The sequence below is a fragment of the Aquarana catesbeiana genome, linkage group LG09, assembly GCF_042186555.1.
Source record: "Aquarana catesbeiana isolate 2022-GZ linkage group LG09, ASM4218655v1, whole genome shotgun sequence".
In the NCBI taxonomy this organism is placed as follows: Eukaryota; Metazoa; Chordata; class Amphibia; order Anura; family Ranidae; genus Aquarana; species Aquarana catesbeiana.
The window spans coordinates 310,531,120-310,554,343 of record NC_133332.1 but is presented as its reverse complement, the minus strand read 5'-3'; the positions used below and the strand labels follow the sequence as shown (position 1 = coordinate 310,554,343).

Here is a 23,224-nt window from a genome sequence, read left to right as displayed (position 1 = left end):
GGCCTGCAGAGAGCCCCAACCTCAAACCTCCTGATCACCGCTGGTATCAATTGGAACACCAACTATAATGCCGCGTACACACGAGCGGACTTTTCGTCAGACTGAACTCTGACGGACTTTACGACGGAGTTCCGACGGAGTTCCACTGAAACGGACTTGCCTACACACGATCACACCAAAGTCCAACCGTTTAGAACGTGATGACGTACGACGGGACCAGAAAAAGGAAATTCAATAGCCAGTAGCCAATAGCTGCCCTTGCGTCATTTTTGGTCCGTTGGACTAGCATACAGACGAACGTTTTTTTTCAATAGGAATTGAGTCCGTCGGAAAGATTTGAAACATGTTCTATTTCTAGGTCTGTCAGAATTTTGGACAGAAAAGGTCCAATGAAGGTCCTATGAAGCCCACACACGATCGGAAAGTTCGAAGGAATCGCTCCGTCGGACCTTTTCTGCCGGAAAGTCCGCTCATGTGTACGCAGCATTAGGCATGTCTTTTAGTCTAACATTAGTACCTGACCTCACAAATTTTCCTTTGGCTGAATGGACACAAATTCCAATGGACACACTCATAAATCTTGTAGGAAGCCTTATTGGAAGAGTAGAAACTGTTGTTACCAAGAAGGGAGCAAACTACACCTTAATGGCCATCATTTTTTAATAGGATGTGCAACACGCTCATATAGGTGTTATGATCAAGTGTCTACAAATTGTTTGCCATACAGTGTACTTTGTCAGTACGGCAGTCCAAGACAATTGCGCATATGATTGCTGCTATATAAACCTTGTTAAATAGGGTCCATTATTTGAGGCTGGATTCACATATGAGCAGGCAGCGGCTCACAGAGTCCGGTGTGTCCTCGTTCACCGATTCAGGTCCGATTTCAGCCTGAATTTTGCAATTCGCACTAGTGTGAACCCAGCCTAAGGCCTTTCTTAAATTAATTCAATTTTCTGTTGAGTTCTCTTACTCATGCAGCTGTGGTCTTCTTCCATAGTAGCTGCTCCTTTCCCACCATGCATGATCCAGACTTTTAAGGTATTTCAGGTACCAGATGTTAAAATTTACACAACTTTATTTGATCCTGGCACAGCAGGCAGAAGATCAATACTGCCAACGCAGAACAATTCTAACTGGAGTTGGGCTTTAAGGCTTTTTTTTTTTCCCAAAGAGTTCCTTGAGAGCTCTTTATTACCCTACAGACAGTCCAGTGTTATCTGCTGCTTCAAAAATTAAATGTCAAGTGGATCAGGTGCCATTAGTACCTCAAAACTAATTTCTATTTTTTAGCTATAGATTTGAAATAGATACATTTAGTGTGATTGCTAGCATACTGCATTTTGGTAGGATGGAACTATCTTGCCTTAACTGTTGTTCTCCCATCAAAAGTGAAGGATTTTATTTGTCCATTCTCCAAAAATACTTTGAGGACATTCGGAATGAGGAGAAGGGGAGGAGAGTCTTTCATCTTCAACATGTCCTAGGATAAAACAAAAAAAAGAGTTTTCAAATGGTAAGCATAATAAAGAAGCAACACACTTACTAGTATAACCAAAGAACAAATAATCTCTGATCTATTACAAAGTATTTCTTTTGTATGAAGTCTTTTCATACTGTTTTGTTAACTGTAATGTATAATATGAGTTAGTATCCCAATCTCCAATGTAGTCAAAGAACTTCATGAGTGAGAAAAATGAATCATTCCCCCTAACTTTCTGCTCTCTAGGGCCCTATATAGTCTCAGTTAGAGAATGTGAGAGTCTGAAAGAAAGCAGCTTCTGCAATGCTTGGTCTTTAAAGAAAAAAATACATGAATTCTACATCAGCTCGTTTAATTAAGCTGTAACCCATGTGTTATTTTTTATGATACTCAGTATTGTAAGATATGACCTTAAAGGAGAAGTATGGGGAAAGCTCACTTGGCTGTTCTTCTCCCGTGACCCGTTTTCAGCACTCCTATGACCCGTTTTCAGCAGACAGCGGGCTGAAGTCCTCTGTCGGCTGATGTCACAGAGCCGGTCCAGGCTCCGGAAAGATCATGACCATATGGATATCTGCCCACATGCCTGGACTGGCACCCAGCTCAGCCTCTCAGTAAGCCGATGAGAGCCTGAGCCAGCCTCCACAGCCCAGCGCTTCAGTGAGCAGGGGGGGAGGTTGAAGAGCAGAAAGTCATTGACTGACAGTTATCAGCTCTCTGTTCAGGGAGCTGTGAGAACCGAGTGATGGGTGGTGTTTGATCGCTCGGTTCTGTCTTCTCTGAGCTGGCTGCTTCGCTGTCGGCTAATTTCTAGCTTCTATCTCTCCACCGTGACTCACCTGTTGATGATATCCTGCTCTTCAGTCCTGCCTACTTAAGCCGTCAAGCCCAAGTGATCTCTGCATTCGCCTTGGTGACATCTCTAGAGACTCTCTACTGTGTTCCTGTTAAAGACTTGCTTGACTGACATTCCTTCTGGCTCCAGATCCTGCTTGCTGTTCTACTACACTGTTCTCTGGCTCCCAGATGTTTTGGCTTGTCTGACAATCCTTTCCGGTTCCTGAACCCTGGCTGTTTTGACTACGTTTACTCTGTTTGCCTTTTTTTCTTCTTATTAAACAAGTAAGATTTAACTGTACTTCTGTCTCAGTCTGATTCCGGGTTTCTGACAGGTTCTCAGTGTTAGAGTCGACAGGGGACAGATGCAGCACTGGTCCGATGCTGCATCCAGCTAGGTAAGTATGATTCTACAAAAAAAAATGGATTCTCATACATCTCTTTTAATGTTAAATAACACATGGGTTGCAACCATTTCTCTGTTGTATCTAAGGCAGCCATGGTTGCCACACAGGATTGGCTTTAAACATGTCTGCCTTTGTTCATCTCTATTACATAATGGATCGATGGGGCTAGTAGTTAACATTATAAAGATAAGGTTCTTTGTGATTTCTTTTAAATATTTTGACAGTGGCGGTCCGTAACACAGGGCGCACAGGCGTGGCTCACATCCAAGTGTCCGGTCCTCTAATCTACATGCGGGGTGCCGGACGCATGGATTCCTATTGGGGTTTTTCTTTTTTAAGCACGTTATTAGAGACATAGGCTCTAATAGGCTTCAAATAAGGGTGGGCTCGGGGCGCAGAGCACTGTGCCCTGAGCCCACTCAGTTGTGTGACAATAGCGAATGAACATTTGCTATGTTCTTCCTGATTCTCCTCCCAGCCAATCAGGAAGTGGGTCCTGTTTCCTGATTGACCGAAAGAAGAAGCAATCCTATTGGAGGAGGGAGGAGACGCACAGTGGAAGCCATTGTGATGCTGAGAAGGAAACCGCCTGGAGGGATAACGCTGCCTGTGCCATAGATGGGGTAAGTGCGGGGCTGGTAACTGACCTACGGGGGGGGGGGGGTGACTGTGACAAAAAAAATATACCGCCAGCCGCCACTGTATTTTGGATAGAGTAAGTTTATGGTGCCATTGGTGTCCCAATCGGGGAGATTTCCCTTAACTTCCTGATCCATGGCCACAGCAGGAAGTGGGCAGAAACTCTTCCAAAGTGAGGGAATCCCTGGTTGCCATCAGAACTAGTATTTCCCCTGGGAGATTTCCCCTCTACTCCAGTTCTGGTGACAACTCCAAACTTGGGATTTTCTTTCACTGTCCCTGGTCACCAGGACAAATAAAGAGGGTGACTCTCCCTAATGGGGGCAGCAATAAAAACTTGACAAATTTTGTAACCCCTCTCCACTTTATCTAAAACTAAAAAAAAAAAAAAGAAAGTTTTGCTCTCATTACTTACTGCGTCTGTATCGCCAACAGTGACCAACTCAGAAAATCGGACCCTGGTTGGGTTGGAGCGAAGCTTCTCCTTCTTGGCTGCGCTAATGAATGCGGATTTTGGAGACTACAAGAACACAAATCAAATATTGGAATTCATTGCAAACACACACACAAAAAAAAAAACTATTTTATTACTGCAAAACCAAATCTTTTTTATTTGCTAAATATATAAACCAAAAGGATTCCTTCAAGCAAAACCTTTTCAATGGAACTCGCAGTGGCTCTCCAAGAAGGGACATTACTTTGCCCTCTCTTCCTCATGAGCCAATGTCAACCTCCTGTTGCAGCATAGGATCGGCTATCACACTGGCAGGGGAACCCCTCTGATTACACTGGGAGACCACCACTGCTATCTGCATTGCTGGGCTATGAGTTTGGCAGCCAGGTCCTTCAGAAGGCAAGAAGCAGCCAACCTATGTAGAGCCAGGAGCGGATCTCGCCATAGCTGCCCCCTCTCCTTCATCCTTTCCTGCCCCACCCTGATCATGTGACTCGTTTCCCTTAGGCACCCAGTGGCAGCTTAGACACCCAGTGTAAATGGTAAATGAAGGCACAGAAAGTCATTAGCCCCGTATAAGTTCCAAGTGATAGCTTACACATGATATCTTCTCTTGGCTTTCAATGGCCGAATGCAGGAGGAAAACGAGAAGAAGGTGATTAGTAGTGGTGATTTAGACTTTCCTGGGTTCAGTTCGGGGCAGGTTTGGCGAACATTACCATGCCGAATCCAAACCCTTTTGAAGCCAATGGGAGCCAAAATTTAAAAAATAGTAATAGCCATTTTCTAGGCTAATATGCAAGGGATTATCAAAAAAAAATGACATGTGGGAATGGACATTGCCCTGGGGGGCTATATACTAAAGCAAAAAAAAAAAAAGATAATTAAATTAAGTTTTTTGGGGAGCAGCGAATATACAGTAATGTTTATAGTGAAACTTTAAAACTGCTAAATTGCATTAAATAACATGCCTGGGTGTGTCCTAATCTTTAACACCTCAATAGTGCAGTGCAAATAGAAAAGTGAATAAATCACTATAAATGAACATACGGTATACTAAATATCTATACAATGTATGCAACCCACTACAGCAACAATGACAGAGCAGCCAGGGATTCCATTCACCTATGCCAGACCCTTATCCTAGATGGTATAAATGTTATTGGTGCACCCCCACAAAAAAAAGGGCAAGTCTGGTATGAATTTTTAATGGGGTCCCTACACAAAAAGCAAGAAAAAGAAAAGAGAGGGAAGCCCCTCCAAAAAATCCATACCAGACCCTTACCTGAGCATGCAGCCTGGCAGGCCAGGAAAGGGGGATGAGCATGTGCCTCCCCCCCCTGAATCATACCAAGCCACATGCCCCCAATATGGGTGAGGTACCAATGTTGATTAGCGCAAAGGGCATCCTTCCCACAACTCTGGCCTGGTGGTTGTGGCAGTCTGCAGGTAGGGGGTTTATAAGGATCTGGAAGCTTCCTGTAACAATAAAGGGTCCCCCAGAAACCGGTTACCCCCCCATGTGAATGCATAAGCATATAGCCCCCAGGGCAATGTCCATCCCCACATGTCATTTGTTTGATAATCCCATGCCTTTTAGCCTAGAAAATGGCCATTACTATTTTTTTTAATTTTTGGCTCCCATTGGCTTCAAAAGGGTTTGGATTCGGCATGGTAATGTTTGCCAAACCTGCCCCGAACTGAACCCAGGAAAGTCTAAACCATCACTACTAATAAACCCTTACTGATTCACAAAAAAAATGTGTTAGCAAACACACAGGCACAGTGTTTGATCCATCCTTTAATTAAAGAGAAGTCCCATGATGTGCATAAGTCATTAATGACATTCTCCAGTAATGCAGATCCATGACATGTCCATATATGGTCAATGACATCACTCGGAGTCCTGCCCCATTGTTATATCAACTGTCATCTGCCTTGAACTGTGATCTGGCAGGAGTAAAGCGACAGGACCAGATGTATGTCAGCGGTCACCATTTTTTATTCTTTTGGTGGGTGTCGGGCATCGGGATTAATGTAGAGCTGCATCACTGGACAAAGTACTTCATGCTTTTTTTTTTTTTTTGCGGGGATCCCTCTTTAAATTATGGAGGGATACCAAAGTCTCCGTTTTTATTTTTGTTAAAAATAACAAACCTGTTATACTTACCTGCCCTGTACAGTGGTTTTGCACAGAGCAGCCTGGATCCTCCTCTTCTCGGGTCCCTCTTCAGTGCTCCTGGTCCCTCCCCCCCGTTGAGTGCCCCCGCAGCAAGCAGCTTGCTATGGGGGGCACTTGAGCCGCAGCTCTATGTGTCTATTCAGACACGAAGCCCCACCCCCTCTCTCTCCTTATTGGCTCACTGACTTTGACAGCAGCAGGAGCCAATGGCCCTTTGCTGCTGTCTCAGCCAATGAGGTGGGAGAGTCCCGGGCAGCCGAGTCTTTCGTGTAACATGGCTAGATGAAGAAGGGGCTTTAGGTAAGTATTAGGGGGGCTGATGCACACATAAGTTTTTTTTTTATCTTAATGCATAAAAAATCTTCTGCCTTTACAACCACTTTAAGGACTCATCGGTGTCTGCACCCACTGGTGTCCTTAATAGCTACTGACAGCGGGATAATCATGGTAGTAATGGTCGTCCATGTGGGCTGCTATGGCTATTGTTATGCCACTGGTAGGGGGTTCTCAGTGCAAGGGTAATTTTTTTCTGCTGCCCAGAGTTTGCCCTAAATCATAAAATACAGTCAGGACGTTCCAGCCAATTATCCCACTTTTTGATTTGTCATGATCTTTCAAGGGCTTTCCAACCATCAACAGCCATCCAACATTATGATAAAGGGATGATTAAGGAAATGATGTGCAGTATAACAAAACCCAATCACTTACTTGATGAGGTTGTAGAACTGTCAAAGTGATGGACTCCTTTGCATTCCTGCAGCAACCAAAGAAAATAATGTATGCACCATTTTCTGTTTTTAAAAGGGCTATCCAAAGATCACAGTATGAAAGCACATCAATGCCAAACTACAAACTCTAAAATGAAGGAGAACTGAGCAAAATTGCCTTTCGGAAGGGTTGAAATCGAATCTGGGGTTGAGCATACAACTAAAATATTGTTTTACATGTCAATTATTTTTTTTTGCTAATTAAAGATGCACTATATTACCAAAAGTATTGGGATGCCATTACACGCAATGGGATCCCAGTTTTAGTCCGTAGGGTTCAATATTGAGTTGGGCCGCCCTTTGCAGCTATAACAGCTTCAACTCTTCTGGGAAGGCCGTCCACAAGGTTTAGGAGTGTGTCTATGGGAATGTTTGTGTTCTGTCGTGTTGAGGTCAGAACTCTGTGCAGTCCAGTGAAGTACCTCCACCCCAAACTTGCTCATCCATGTCCTTATGGACCTTGCTTTGTGCACTGGTCCAAAACATTTGATGGAGGGGGATTATGGTGTGGGGTTTTCTTTTTCAGGGGTTGGGCTTGGCCCCTTAGTTCCAGTGAAGAAAAATCTCTTAAGGCATCAGCATACCAAGACATTTTGGACAATTTCATGTTCCCAACTTTGTAGGAACAGTTTGGGGATGGCCCCTTCCTGTTCCAACATGACTGTGCAGGCCTTCTCGTTCAACATCAGTGCCTGACCTCACAAATGCGCTTCTGAAAGAATGATCAAACATTCCCATAGACACACTCCTAAACCTTGTGGACAGCCTTACCAGAAGAGTTGAAGCTGTTATAGCTACAAAGGGTGAGGCAACTCAATATTGAACCCTACGGACTAAGACTGGGATGCCATTAAAGTTCATGTGCGTGTAAAGGCAGGCTTCCCAAAACTTTTGGAAACACCTATTGGGTCATTACTGCTACCTGGGCCTCCATTGTAGATATTTACCCTTCCCAAATGACATCAGAAAACATTTGATTTTCCACAAGCCACAAAATTGTTGAAGTTTTTGGTAAAAAAGCATCCTTTAATAAAGTTAAAACACTTACCAGTCCATTCTAGTTTACTAATTGTAAAGATCAAAACACAAAAAGACAGCCATGCTAATTTTCTGCAGGCATCTAGCCAATGCTTTAGGCCTTCTTAATGGTAAACCCCATTAAACTCAAACTTGTGGAATACAGTTTATAGACTGGTCATTTTTCCCACCTTGCTTTGGACACTATTGTTCATTACAGGGCCCAATGCAACCCTTTTCTTAATGCTTCTTAAAGGGCCCTTGAAGAGTGGATATCCGCTACAGCTTTTCTCAACTTTTTTACCCCAGAGGAGCCTCTAAAATAACTTTCAAACTCTCAGGGAACTCTTAGTAAAACCAATTCATTGGGGATCAATGGCGAGCACGACCCTTACAGAGGTGGTTAAAATGCCAACTTTACAGATAGCTGAAAAGACAATTGGTGTCTTGCTATCGGCTCTGCCGAGTGGCATTGGTCCTGCATGTATGCAGGCACCATCAAATGGGAGGTCAATCAGCCACAGTTCAAGGAACCCCCCCCCAGATTACCCTCAAGGGCACAACAGCCTCCTTAGCACTCCATCTTCAGTTTCCATCTGCCCCTGCTGGCATAACCCAAAAGTATTCCCCCTGCCAGCCCACTTTTCTGGGGATTGGCTGAGGCCCTCATCAATACTCTAGGCAACTCCTCCTAATCACTGGCTTCTCCAAGGTTCCAGCAAGTAGGGGGAGGTACCAAAGGTGCTGCCTGATGAGTCAATCAACCTCCCTGAGTCACTCGTCCCTGACCCAGATTCAACCCAGCCTGGCTCTCAGCCAGGCTAAATTTACCTACAGCTTACAACTATGTACACCTAGCACTCTACACTAGATGGTACTACATACAACTTACTTACCAACAATTAAAATGATCTTTGACTCTTTCGTCCATTTTTGGTCTGGCGCTCCTTTCAGTAATACTGTGGTTTGAGCTGCTGTTGGGTGCCCATTGCTGCATAAGAGCCGCCACGCAAGAGCTTGTGAACATTGTTTGATGTTGGCCTTCATCTGACTATACGTACATGTTTAAAAAGGTTCTACAGGCCATGTCAAGTCAGGCTCTCCTACTCCCGCCACTTTTTTTTTAACATTCATTAAAATAGATAGAGTTTAACTTGAATCAGAGGGGGTGATTTACTAAGAAGAAGGCACTGCACCAGTTCATACATTAATTGGTGCGCTAGGGTAACTGCGGTTTCTCATTGATAATAGCACACACCCAATACAATTGGTTAATTTCATTTCATTGGATGTATCTTGTTAGGCAATCAGTAGGTGTTCCCAGTTAATTAACCCTTTTGATGCTAATCTCATTCCTATCACTTCTAATATATCTTTGAAATGTGTTTTTTTCTTTTTTTTACCCAAATCCTTCAATACATTACAAAGAACAGAGAAGTGTTTCTAAACCCAATGAATTAATATTTTCAGGTCTTGATCTTTAAAGGTGACCATACACTGCAATCAGTTAGATCTTAAATAAATTAGATTTAGTGCAAGAGCCTGTTTGATTTCCTATACTTTGAATTCATTGTTCAAGTGCGTCTTCCTATTACCTATTTTACCTAAAAATCGAGTTGTACAGAGATTGGCCAATGACCATCTTAAGTGCCCAATTTGGAATGTAGATGTGCCATGACCCACTTGTATTTTCCTAACAATATTTCTTGGGCATTATACAAGGCACATGAGAAACCACCTTTTTTCAAGACATGCTAGAGTGATCGGGAATCTTCAAACTACGGCTCTCTAGCTGTTGCGGAACTACACACCCCATGAGGCTTTGTAAAACTCTGACAGTCACAGACATGACTAGGCATGATGGTAATTGTAGTTTCAGAACAACTGGAGGGCCGTAGTTTGAAGACCCCTGTGCTAGACCAGTATTATGCCTCCAGAATTGGGAGTGTGGCATCTACCCAACTTCTCTCTGCTGGTGGACATAAGAACCTACATCTATAAATATATATATATATATCAATATATACACACACACTGAAGTAGGAAGCAATATACATTGGCCCGGAAGTGAATCTGTACACAGGAAGTAGGTGTGTGTTTTGAGGCCAAATCGTTTAGACATACACACATGACAAACACCACCCCATGTAAAAATAAATCAAAAATTATCTTAATTTGCAAATAAGGATCATCTCTTCCTCAGAGAACAGTGAGTGGGGAATGGTGGTGGGAAGAAATTAGCAGCAGTACAAGCAATTTCCTGGAAGGGCGTGATGCAGAGGGATTAGAAGTCTTGTCAGTTTTTGGGGGATGTCTGCACCCCTGATAGGGTGAAGACAACTCCCAAATTTTGCCAGTTTCTCCTTCAAATTTATTCACTTCCTGTCACATAGCCAAACAGGAAGTGAGGGTAAAACCCTACCAATGTCTTTCCTTGGGGACACACAGGTCAATCTACTGTAAATAGTTTCCCCATTAGGGTAATTGCACTCTAGCATTTTTTTGTGTACACCCCAAATTATTAGGTATCTTGGACTTTGGGGTTTATTTACTAAAGGCAAATCCACTTTGCCCTACAAGTACACTTGGAAGTGCAGTTGCTGGAGATCTGAGGGGGACATGAAAAGAAAATAAAAAAACAGCATCTTTGCTTCTACATGATTGGATGATAAAATCACCAGTGCTTCCCCTCAGATTTACAACGAGTACACTTGTATTGCAGAGTGCATTTGCCTTTAATAAACCCCCAAATACCTAATCATTTGGGGTGTACACAACAAAGTGCTAGAGTGAAATTTGCCTAATGGGGACACTAGTTAGATTGACCTGTGTGTCCCCAAGGAAAGACATTGGTAGGGTTTTACCCTCACTTCCTGTTTGGCTGTGACAGGAAGTGAAGCCAATTTTCTGAAAAGGGACACAAAGCCCAACCTAAAAAAGACAAGCAGGGGTTCTAACACTCACTTAGTTTCCCTCAAATGCCCACAATTAGAATAGGATTGTCTTGAGCTAGATTTTAGCTCAGTGCTCTAAATCAGGAGGTTCTCAACCCTGTCCTCAAGTACCCCCAACAGGCCATGTTTGCAGGTTTACCTTCATCTTGCACAGGTGCTTTACATCAGAGTCAATGGCTTGGTATTTTGGACAGCTATTTAGCTAAGATAAATTCCCAAAACATGTCCTGTCGGGGGTACTTAAGGCTGAGAATCACTGCGCTAGAATTGAAAATCGAATACTTACCTCTCTGTAATTTTCCTTTCCTGGTGCCTATCCATGGCAGCATACACACAACCCATGCATATGCTACCATGAAGGCACCAGGAAAGTAACTTTTAGACAAATCAAACCTTTTTTTGTTTTGCCATGCCAATCAGTTAAGCTTCAGCTGGGAAATCTGTTGCATGAAACTAGTTTTGGGGGGGGGGGGGTGTAAAATGCATTAATTGGATTGAGCATGCATCTGCAAAACAAATTATTAACAAAACACATAAAACATAAAAATTTGCTACAAATTTTATTGGTCAACAAAACAGAAAAAAAACACATGTATGTTAATTTGAGACACTAACAGAATATGGTTTTGAGGTTTGACTCTTTTGCAGAGGAAATTAACAGGATTTAAAAGCACTGAGCCCACAAATGGACATCTATTAAGGATTTAAACATTTAGTAGTCACAACAGCTTGAGGAAGATTTTGCAAAATAATTCAGAACAGACAAATAAATCAAAGTGAAACTAACAACCTACAAAAAACACAGATTGACAACATCAAAAATATTTCAGTGAAAAATATCCCCCCCCCCCAAAAAAAAAAAAAAAATACTTGCTCTAAAACACATCTGTTTTGCAAAGACATAAACAAAATACAAATAGAGAATACATGTTACAAATGCTATAAAGACACCCAAATGTACTCTCCTGACCCACTTGCCTCTTTTCAGGGCGAGGTAAAGAATGCTATCTGCAAGCTTCATATAACATAGGTTTGTGTGCTAATGAGGCAATTGAAAACACATGCACAGTCAATGAAACACACAAAATGCAAGTTCACCCAATGTAGAGACAGAACTTCAAAGTGGGTACACCTGTTAAGGATGTCCTTAAATTACTAACCTAAAAAACACACTCTCTGAGCATGCCCAGAAAAATCCAAGTGCTGTTCACACACAAAAAGCACCAAAAAAAAAAAAAAAAAAACAAAGTCTCTGAGCATGCCCAGAACAACACAAATGCATTTCACACACCAAAAGCCACAACAACAAAAAAAAAAGTCCCTGAGCATGCCCAGAACAACCCAAATGCAGCTAGCACAAAATAAGCCACCCCCTGTCCAAAATTAAGCACATCATCCAGCATGCTACAAAATTACAGATGGGACAAACACCCCCCAGTCCAGGGGGGCAAACAAAGAGCCTAACATGGGCAAAAGTTATACAACAATACCAATACCATTGCAGTCTATGGGAACTGACTTGTCAGTTTTGCTAGTCCCAACTTGGCTGGCGTATCTTCTAGTTATTGGCCTTAAAATGGATATGGGGGCCAAGGTCCCACCCTGAGGGGCATATATCAATGTCGACAATTTGGACAACCCCAAAAACAGAACAAGGAGAAATGCCTTTAAAAATGCAAAATTGCTTAAAAGCTAGTAACTTGGGGGGGGGGGGGGTTACTCTGCATGTAAAGTGGTGCATCTGTAGCATGTATCCAAAATGCTGCTTCAAAGATGTACGGCTTTAGAGAAAACTTACAGCTTGCAGCTGCAAGATTTTAACCCGAAACAAAAAATAGCCCCCCCCCCCCCCCCCCCCCCCATACATACAAGGTCATTTGGGTCTGTTAAGGCTTAAAATGAGAACCCCCACGTTAAAAATACCACCCCAAACTAAAAAAATATTGTGCCCATCCCACATACTAACAAACCCCTATCCAAACACACAGCAAGCCAGCCCATGAAAGAAGGGTGGATGCTTGGGGGCAGGAGGGGCTCGGGTACCCCAAAAGTCAACCACCTTGTTCCCATATTCAGGGGGACAAGGGCCTCTTCCACACAACCTTAGGCTGGGGTTGTGGGGGGCTGCAGACAGGGGGGCTTTACGGAATATGGAAAGCCTCTTTAAACTAGTGGGTACAAGGTGCTTTGTGGTTGGTATCGGGCTGAGCCCAACATGCCCCAAAGGCAGCCAGCTATGTTGAGTGCATGTGGCCTTGTATGGTTCAGCAGGGGGTTGGGCGATCGCTCTTCTCGCCCCTTTCCTAGCTGGCCCTGTTGTATGCTCTGAAAAAAGGATGTGGTTTGGATTGGTGAAGGCAGCTCACAGCCTTTGGAGAATAGAGTGGAGTGTGGAGTAACCCTTTAAAAGCAAAAGTTAGACCATGGAAATCCAAGGAGTTAGAGGGTGGGAGACAAGAGCATTGGAGAATGGAGTGTGGAGTTCCCCTTTAAAAGCAAACGTTAGACCATGGAAATCCAAGGGGTTAGAGGGGGGGAGAGAAGAGCATTGGAGAATGGCGTGTGGAGTTCCCTTTTAAAAGCAAACGTTAGACCATGGAAATCCAAGGGGTTAGAGGGGGGGAGAGAAGAGCATTGGAGAATGGAGTGTGGAGTTCCCCTTTTTTAAAGCAAACGTTAGACCATGGAAATCCAAGGGGTTAGAGGGTGAGAGACAAGAGCATTGGAGAATGGAGTTTGGAGTTCCTCTTTAAAAGCAAACGTTAGACCATGGAAATCCAAGGGGTTAGAGGGTGAGAGACAAGAGCATTGGAGAATGGAGTTTGGAGTTCCCCTTTAAAAGCAAACGTTAGACCATGGAAATCCAAGGGGTTAGAGGGTGAGAGACAAGAGCATTGGAGAATGGAGTTTGGAGTTCCCCTTTAAAAGCAAACGTTAGACCATGGAAATCCAAGGGGTTAGAGGGTGAGAGACAAGAGCATTGGAGAATGGAGTTTGGAGTTCCCCTTTAAAAGCAAACGTTAGACCATGGAAATCCAAGGGGTTAGAGGGTGGGAGACAAGAGCATTGGAGAATGGAGTGTGGAGTTCCCTTTTAAAAGCAAACGTTAGACCATGGAAATCCAAGGGGTTAGAGGGTGGGAGACAAGAGCATTGGAGAATGGAGTGTGGAGTTCCCTTTTAAAAGCAAACGTTAGACCATGGAAATCCAAGGGGTTAGAGGGGGTAGAAAAGAGCATTGGAGAATGGAGTGTGGAGTTCCCCTTTAAAAGCAAAAGCTAGCCCAAGGAAATCATATGCATTAGAGGGGGAAGGTTAAATGCCCTTTTAGGAAAAGCTAGAGGAGCGAGAGTCTTTTTACATAACTTTAACAAGGTGCATGTCACCCCCAGAGTCTCAAAAGAAAAGAAAAGCGGTAAGCACATTCGTAAAGCACAGTAAGGCCATAACGCAGCTTCATAAATATTCCCCTAAGTGTATTACCTGCTGGTAGTTCAGGACTATAGCAATTGTTATTTAACATGTGTTTGTACATTTGTATTGGTTTAATTGGATTGTTCTGTTCCCAAAACCCTCATAAGCTTGAAGGTCTCCCCTTGGAGAGTAAAGACTCCCACTGACTTGTAAAGAAAAATAAAACCAAAGTACGAACCGATCGTCAAACTGACCTGGAAACATCTCCGCACTATCGGTCAGTAATCACTTTTGAAATCTTTTCAATAGAATACCAATAGGCTGAGCTCTGCAATAAAATTACAACGGAGAAGTAGCTACCAACCCATTAATAGAGCTATCTCCTTCTTTTTTTTTTTTTTCCTTACCTGACCAGCTCGATGAATCTCTCCCTCGGAGACCCGCTCACATCCTCATTATCGATGGCTAAAATCTGATCTCCTGAAAGCAATTTGTTCTCTGAGGGTCCACCTGAAATGAAAAAAAAAAAAAGATTTGAACGGAGTCCATATTTTCATTAGTATTCTGTTCAGGGATGACATACGGAGAAGGTGAGACAAACACAGACAGTTATGTTGCTAATAAAATATCCAGAATAGAGTTTTAGCGCTGGAAGGGGAATAGTTCTAAAGTCCATAATAGTTCGCCAATTATATAAAAAAGAAGCAGTGTATGTCTAGCCAAAAACTATTTTTTTAACGTTTTAGATGGAGTGGGGGAGGTTTTAGAACCCTATGTCGGATTTTTACCGTTTTCTGGAGCTCTGTAAAAGCAGTGCTGTTTGGGCTCCCCATGGGGTTGCCGCCAGCACAGGACCCAGTTGTTCCTGGATTGGTGGTCATTGTTGAGTTGCATGATGTAGGTTGGCTGGCCTCTAGCACCATAACCAGCAATGACACGGTAGCACCAAGACACACATTGTCAATCATTGCTACGGTGTTGGCAGGCCCGGCCCGTCTGCACCATGGCAATGCGTGATGCTGAGCCAGGGCAGGAGAGGATGGAGGTCAACCTTCTCCAGACTGGGAGGGTTGTGTGATGGGGGCTCTGCGATGGGAGGACTATGTGATGGGGGGCTCTGTGATGGGAGTACTGTCTGATTCGGGGGCTCTGTGATGGGAGAATTGTGTGATTGGGGGGCTATGTGATGGGAGGACTGTGTAATTGGGGGGCTATGTGATAGGAGGACTATGTGATGGGGGGCTCTGTGATGGTAGGACTGTGTAATTGGGGGGCTCTGTGATGGGAGGACTGTGTGATTGAGGGGGCTATGTGATGGGAGGACTGTGTGATTGGGGGGCTCTGTGATGGGAGGACTGTGTGATTGGGGGGGCTATGTGATGGGAGGACTGTGTGATTGGGGGGCTCTGTGATGGGAGGACTGTGTGATTGGGGGGCTCTGTGATGGGAGGATTGTTTGATTGGGGGGGCTATGTGATGGGAGGAATGTGTGATTAGGGGGCTCTGAGATGGGAGGACTATGTGATGGGGGCTCTGTGATGGGAGGACTAAAAAATGGGGGGCTCTGTGATGGGAGGACTGTGTGATTGGGGGGCTCTGTGATGGGAGGACTGTGTGATTGGGGGGCTCTGTGATTGGAGGACTGTGTATTTGGGGGGTGGTGTGATGGGGGAATGTGTGATTGGAGGGCTCTGTGATGAGATGAATGTGTGATGGGGGGCTCTGTGATGGGAGTACTGTCTGATTGGGGGGTTCTGTGATGGGAGGATTGTGTGATTGGGGGGCTCTGTGATGGGAGGACTGTGTGATTGGGGGGCTCTGTGATGGGAGGACTGTGTGATTGGGGGGGGGCTATGTGATGGAAAGACTTGTGATTGGGGGCCTCTGTGATAGGAGAATTGTGTGATTGGGGGGCTATGTGATGGGAGGACTGTGTGATTGGGGGGCTCTGTGATGGGAGGACTGTGTGATTGGGGGGGCTATGTGATGGGAGGACTGTGTGATTGGGGGGCTCTGTGATGAGAGGACTGTGTGATTGGGGGGGGGCTATGTGATGGAAAGACTTGTGATTGGGGGCTCTGTGATAGGAGAATTGTGTGATTGGGGGGCTATGTGATGGGAGGACTGTGTGATTGGGGGGCTATGTGATGGGAGGACTGTGTAATTGGGGGGCTCTGTGATGGGAGGAATGTGTGATTGGGGGGCTATGTGATGGGAGAACTGTGTGATTGGGGGACTGTGTGATGGGGGGACTGTGTGATTGGGGGGGCTCTGTGATGGGATGACTGTGTGATGGGGGGGGGGGGCTCTGTGATGAGAGGACTGTGTGATTGGGGGGAGCTTTGTGATGGGAGGACTGTGTAATTGGGAGGCTCTGTGATGGGGGGAGGGCTGTATTTGGATGGCCTCTGATGTGATGAGAGTACTCAAGGATGGGGGGGAATCTGTCATGGGAGGTACTATGATGTAATGGGGGCTTTGATGTATAAGGAGGTCTCTGACGTGATGTGGTAATACAGTGGCTTGCGAAAGTATTCGAACAAAAAACACAAAACCTCTGCGCTTAGGACAGAAAGAGGGGGACAAGATATGGAAACAAGAGGGAGGAGGAAAAAGACCAAGGGGGTGGGGAGGGGGGAGGGGAAGGGGGTTAGTAATAGAAGGTGCAAGGGGTAAAGAACCCCAAAGAGAGAAAAAGGGGGAAAAGGAAAAAGAAAAAAGAAAGAAAGGTATGCTGCCACCTTTAGTTAAGCCCTCAAAGAGGACTAACATATATATGAAATTTTAAATAGAGGTATGGCGCTTCCTTATAAAGTGTGTACTTGATAATAATGTGACCGATATGAACTATACCATACACAAACAGTGATAAATAATCATATAAGTGCCCCCATAACTGGTAAAATATATGTGATACGAAACGTGAAGAAGACCCTAATTGGGTACCATATACCTCTATGCCCAGGTAATTTCCAAAAAGTACCACTAGGTGTGGCTGCTGATACACTATGCAGCTAATATGATGATTCCAACATATATATATGCAAAAAATATAAAATATACCAGTGCAATCAAATCCAAAAAATTATTATGTACCCAAATGATCTGCAAAATGTGTAATAGCTTATATGGATAGAAAAAATGTTCTGTCACAAGTAATGCATCCCAAACTGCAAATAGCAGAAAATTATATGTATATAAATATGCAAAAAAGTTGTATACCAGTGCAATCAAATCCAAAAAATATGTATCCAAATGATCTACACAATGTGTCTCAACATATTGAATAAAGAAAAAATAATAAAAAATATTAAAAAATAAAAAACACAAAAAACTGTCACACGTGATACGTCCCAGATTGCAATTAGCAGATGAAAAAAAAAAAAAAAAAAAAAAGTTCCAAGAGTTTGGTGACTGTGGTGCCCTTATAGATGAAAAATCCGTGACTTCTGTGCTCCCCCTTTTGGCTCCCCACTCACCGACTCCCACTGCCCCTGCAGGGGTAACAGACACTTCAGGATCCCAATCCCGTCCTCTTGGCCGATATCCCGTGGTCACTGAGATAGGATGTCCTCTCTCCCAGGCGTTTCCAAATAGCCTCTTTGTACCACCTCCTTATACCACGTCCAAGACAGGGATCCCCAAAGAAATCCTCATAAAAAGAGATGCCACCTCATAGTGTAGTAATTAAATTAAAACTTTATTACCATAAAAAAGCTCCCCACATGGGAGAAATTAAAAGCATGTAACACTACACTATGGGTGAAGCCGAAAGCCAGGAAGTAATTCACCGCAGCGTGCGGTCCAGCTGCGTTCCAGGCTCTCTCGCTCCGTACCCGGAAATGACGTAAGTGCGTAGCTCCGCCTTACGTCATTTCTGGGTACGGAGCGAGAGAGCCTGGAACGCAGCTGGACCGCACGCTGCGGTGAATTACTTCCTGGCTTTCGGCTTCACCCATAGTGTAGTGTTACATGCTTTTAATTTCTCCCATGTGGGGAGCTTTTTTATGGTAATAAAGTTTTAATTTAATTACTACACTATGAGGTGGCATCTCTTTTTATGAGGATTTCTTTGGGGATCCCTGTCTTGGACGTGGTATAAGGAGGTGGTACAAAGAGGCTATTTGGAAACGCCTGGGAGAGAGGACATCCTATCTCAGTGACCACGGGATATCGGCCAAGAGGACGGGATTGGGATCCTGAAGTGTCTGTTACCCCTGCAGGGGCAGTGGGAGTCGGTGAGTGGGGAGCCAAAAGGGGGAGCACAGAAGTCACGGATTTTTCATCTATAAGGGCACCACAGTCACCAAACTCTTGGAACTTTTTTTTTTTTTTCATCTGCTAATTGCAATCTGGGACGTATCATGTGTGACAGTTTTTTGTGTTTTTTATTTTTTAATATTTTTTATTATTTTTTCTTTATTCAATATGTTGAGACACATTGTGTAGATCATTTGGATACATATTTTTTGGATTTGATTGCACTGGTATACAACTTTTTTGCATATTTATATACATATAATTTTCTGCTATTTGCAGTTTGGGATGCATTACTTGTGACAGAACATTTTTTCTATCCATGTAAGCTATTACACATTTTGTAGATCATTTGGGTACATAATAATTTTTTGGATTTGATTGCACTGGTATATTTTATATTTTTTGCATATATATATGTTGGAATCATCATATTAGCTGCATAGTGTATCAGCAGCCACACCTAGTGGTACTTTTTGGAAATTACCTGGGCATAGAGGTATATGGTACCCAATTAGGGTCTTCTTCACGTTTCGTATCACATATATTTTACCAGTTATGGGGGCACTTATATGATTATTTATCACTGTTTGTGTATGGTATAGTTCATATCGGTCACATTATTATCAAGTACACACTTTATAAGGAAGCGCCATACCTCTATTTAAAATTGCGAAAGTATTCGGCCCCCTTGAACTTTTCAACCTTTTGCCACATTTCAGGCTTCAAACATAAAGATATAAAATTTTTATTTTTTGTGAAGAATCACCAACAAGTGGGACACAATTGTGAAGTGGAACGAAATCTTTTGGATTTTTGAAACTTTTTTAACTAATAAAAAAATGAAAAGTGGGGCGTGCAAAATTATTCGGCCCCCTTGCGTTAATACTTTGTAGAGCCACATTTTGCTGCGATTACAGCTGCAAGTCGCTTGGGGTATGTCTCTATCAGTTTTGCACATCGAGAGACTGAAATTCTTGCCCATTCTTCCTTGCAAAACAGCTCGAGCTCAGTGAGGTTGGATGGAGAGAGTTTGTGAACAGCAGTTTTCAGCTCTTTCCACAGATTCTCGATTGGATTCAGGTCTGGACTTTGACTTGGCCATTCTAACACCTGGATACGTTTATTTGTGAACCATTCCTTTGTAGATTTTGCTGTATGTTTGGGATCATTGTCTTGTTGGAAGATAAATCTCCGTCCCAGTTTCAGGTCTTTTGCAGACTCCAACAGGTTTTCATCCAGAATGGTCCTGTATTTGGCTGCATCCATCTTCCCCTCAATTTTAACCATCTTCCCTGTCCCTGCTGAAGAAAAGCAGGCCCAAACCATGATGCTGCCACCACCATGTTTGACAGTGGGGATGGTGTGTTGAGTGTGATGAGCTGTGTTGCTTTTACGCCAAACATATCGTTTTACATTGTGGCCAAAAAGTTGGATTTTGGTTTCATCGGACCAGAGCACCTTCTTCCACATGTTTGGTGTGTCTCCCAGGTGGCTTGTGGCAAACTTTAGACGAGACTTTTTATGGATATCTTTGAGAAATGGCTTTCTTCTTGCCACTCTTCCATAAAGGCCAGATTTGTGCAGTGTACGACTGATTGTTGTCCTATGGACAGACTCTCCCACCTCAGCTGTAGTTCTCTGCAGTTCATCCAGAGTGATCATGGGCCTCTTGGCTGCATCTGTGATCAGTCTTCTCCTTGTCTGAGCGGAAAGTTTAGAGGGACAGCCAGGTCTTGGTAGATTTGCAGTGGTCTGATACTCCTTCCATTTCAAAACGATCGCTTGCACAGTGCTCCTTGGGATGTTTAAAGCTTGGGAAATCTTTTTGTATCCAAATCCGGCTTTAAACTTCTCCACAACAGTATTCGGGACCTGCCTGGTGTGTTCCTTGGTCTTCATGATGCTCTCTGCATTTTCAACAGAACCCTGAGACTATCACAGAGCAGGTGCATTTATACAGAGACTTGATTACACACAGGTGGATTCTATTTATCACCATTGTCCCATATTTAGGACAACATTGGATCATTCAGAGATCCTCGCTGAACTTCTGGAGTGAGTTTGCTGCACTGAAAGTAAAGGGGCCGAATAATTTTGCACGCACCACTTTTCAGTTTTTTAATTGCTAAAAAAGTTTAAAATATCCAATAGATTTTGTTCCACTTCACAATTGTGTTCCACTTGTTGGTGATTCTTCACAAAAAATTAAAATTTTATATCTTTAAGTTTGAAGCCTGAAATGTGGCAAAAGGTTGAAAAGTTCAAGGGGGCCGAATACTTTCGCAAGCCACTGTATAACGTGTGTATATATATAGATCTATATAGATAAAGATATAAATATATATATATAGATCTATATATATATATTTTTTTATAAAAATGTGTTTCTATTTAACCCCTAATTAATGCTTGGTTTTCTCCAACCAACCCCCCCAAATTAACTCCTCCTCTGCAGTTTTCTTATTATTTCTGTTTTTCTACCGTTGATACCATTAGTCCTTTTTTTTTTACTTTCACTGTTTTTTACCTTGAAAATTTAATCTTTTTTTCACTTTTACTAGTTCTGTTCATTAGTTATTTTCGTGTTGCATTTAAAAAAATGCACAAAATTGAAAAAAATAGTCCTCCTACTATTGTATTGAGTTGCATTATATTTCTTCCCTTCATTTTGTAGTGTGCTGTACAAACTGTTGGAACTATGCAAATCCCGAATAATAATAATAATAATAATAATAATAATAACTATTATTATTTAAATCGTACATAATTTTACAATGCTTTGTACTGGCTTAATTGGTGCTATTATAAGTGGGACAAGTTGTAGAATACAATTTACACTTTTTATCTACAATAACACTCATTTCTAAAAGAAAAAAAGGTAGAACAAAGTGATATTTTAATTTTTTCTTAGCTTTGTTACATCTTTTTGTCTATAGATTGTGTTGAAAATAATTCATTTTTTTTGCAAAAGAACGCCTTTTTTTTTTCCAAAAAAAAAAAACGATATATATGTTACTTGAAAAAAAGTTATTGCCATATCAATAGACTCATAGCAGAAACGTAACATTTTCACTGTTTCAAAGGGAATATATTGGCTATATATATAAAACATCCAGCACTAAGGTTGCAGCACAGTTTTAGCAGTCACAATGCTGTGACAGTTTCAGGCACACCTTGATCTTTCCAAAGCCGAAGGTAATGACACCTTCATAATCAAGGTATATAGACTCACCCGCCACTTTATTTTGACACCTGTTCAATTGATTGGTAACACAAATTGCTAATCAGCCAATCACATAGCAGCAACTCAATGCATTTAGGCATCTAGACATGGTGAAGACCACTTGCTGAACCCAGTATCAGAATAGGGGAAGAAAGGGGATTTAAGTGACTTTGAACGTGGCATGGTTGTTGGTGCCAGACGGGCTGCCCCGAGTATTTCTGGGATTTTCACACACAACCATCTCTCGGGTTTACAGAGAATGGTCCGAAAAAGAGAAAATATCCAGTGAGCGGCAGTTGTGTGGAGGAAAATGCCTATTGATGTCAGAGGTGAATGGGCAGACTGGTTCCAGATGAAAGAAAGGCAACAGTAACTCAATAACCACTCGTTACACCCAAGGTATGCAGCATACCATCTCTGAATGCATAACACATGGAACCTTGAAGCAGATGGTCTACAGCAGCAGAAGACTACACCGCGTGCCATTCCTGTCAGCTAAGAACAGGAAACTGAGGCTATAATTCACATAGGATCACCAAAATTGGACCATAGAAGATTGAAAAAACGTTGCCTGGTCTGATGAGTCTCGATTTCAGCTGCGACATTCAGATAGTAGGTTCAGAATTTGGTATAAACAACATGAAAGCATGGATCCATCCTGCCTTGTATCCACGGTTCAGGCTTGTGGTCAGAAAGACACCATCAGATGTAAGGTGAAGCGGCCACAGCTCAAGGAACCCCTTTCAACATCTGGAGGAAACCTAGGGCTCCATGGAACCCTGGTTGAGAATGGCTGTTTTAGTATGTCTACTGTCTATGTCTCTGATAGTCCTCTCTAGTATTACATATATACAGAACATTATGGCCAGCCCTTTGAGATGTTAGGGACAGCAAATTGAGGCTCCCTTATATCTCGTTGGTTGACATCCACTCCTTTATAAGAGTAGTTTACTATAGTCTAATAAAACTACACCGCAGTGGTGCCCAAAGCTACATAGGTAATGGGAGGCAATTCTCCAAACTATGTTTTTACACTATCCTACACCTTGGACCCATTGTTTTGTCTCTTAGGTTATATGGACGAGGAACTTGTTCCACCCTTCACTCAGATGCCGGTGCTTCACTGCCTCTTCCAGGCACATAAGCTTATAGCACAGAGATGGTTGGCAATGCTTCCACCCACAAATTTGTTGGTTATATATATATATATATATATATATATATATATAAATATACATACATATGCATTATATCTATCTATGCCAAATGCAAACCAGGAATAATACGCACCGACAATGGAGGAGAATACATAAGCAAAGAAGTGGCCTCATACCTCAAGAGACAAGGAATACTACACCATACAACCACACCATACACTCCTGAACAAAACGGTGTAGCAGAAAGGAAAAATCTCACTCTTATAGAAATGGCCAGATGCATGTTGTCAGATGCCAACCTACCTCACAAGTACTGGGGAGAAGCAGTCATGACTGCAACCTACCTACAGAACAGACTACCCTCAAGAGACATTAAAAGTATTCTATTCGAAATGTGGCATGGATCAAAGCCTAACATAGGGCACATCAGA

At 42.8% G+C, this 23,224-nt stretch overlaps 1 protein-coding gene across 1 annotated transcript in view; it reads right to left on the bottom strand.

Moving 5' to 3' along the window:
* Nucleotides 1–23,224, bottom strand: part of FRMPD3 (FERM and PDZ domain containing 3) — a 152,702-nt gene that overhangs the window by 58,131 nt on the left and 71,347 nt on the right. The window contains exons 4-7 of the mRNA XM_073600651.1: nucleotides 14,561–14,663; nucleotides 6,711–6,756; nucleotides 3,782–3,886; nucleotides 1,367–1,483 (exon numbers count right to left, since the gene is read on the bottom strand). Of these exons, the coding sequence (XP_073456752.1) occupies nucleotides 1,367–1,483; nucleotides 3,782–3,886; nucleotides 6,711–6,756; nucleotides 14,561–14,663 (371 nt within the window). The remainder of the gene's footprint in view (nucleotides 1–1,366; nucleotides 1,484–3,781; nucleotides 3,887–6,710; nucleotides 6,757–14,560; nucleotides 14,664–23,224) is intronic.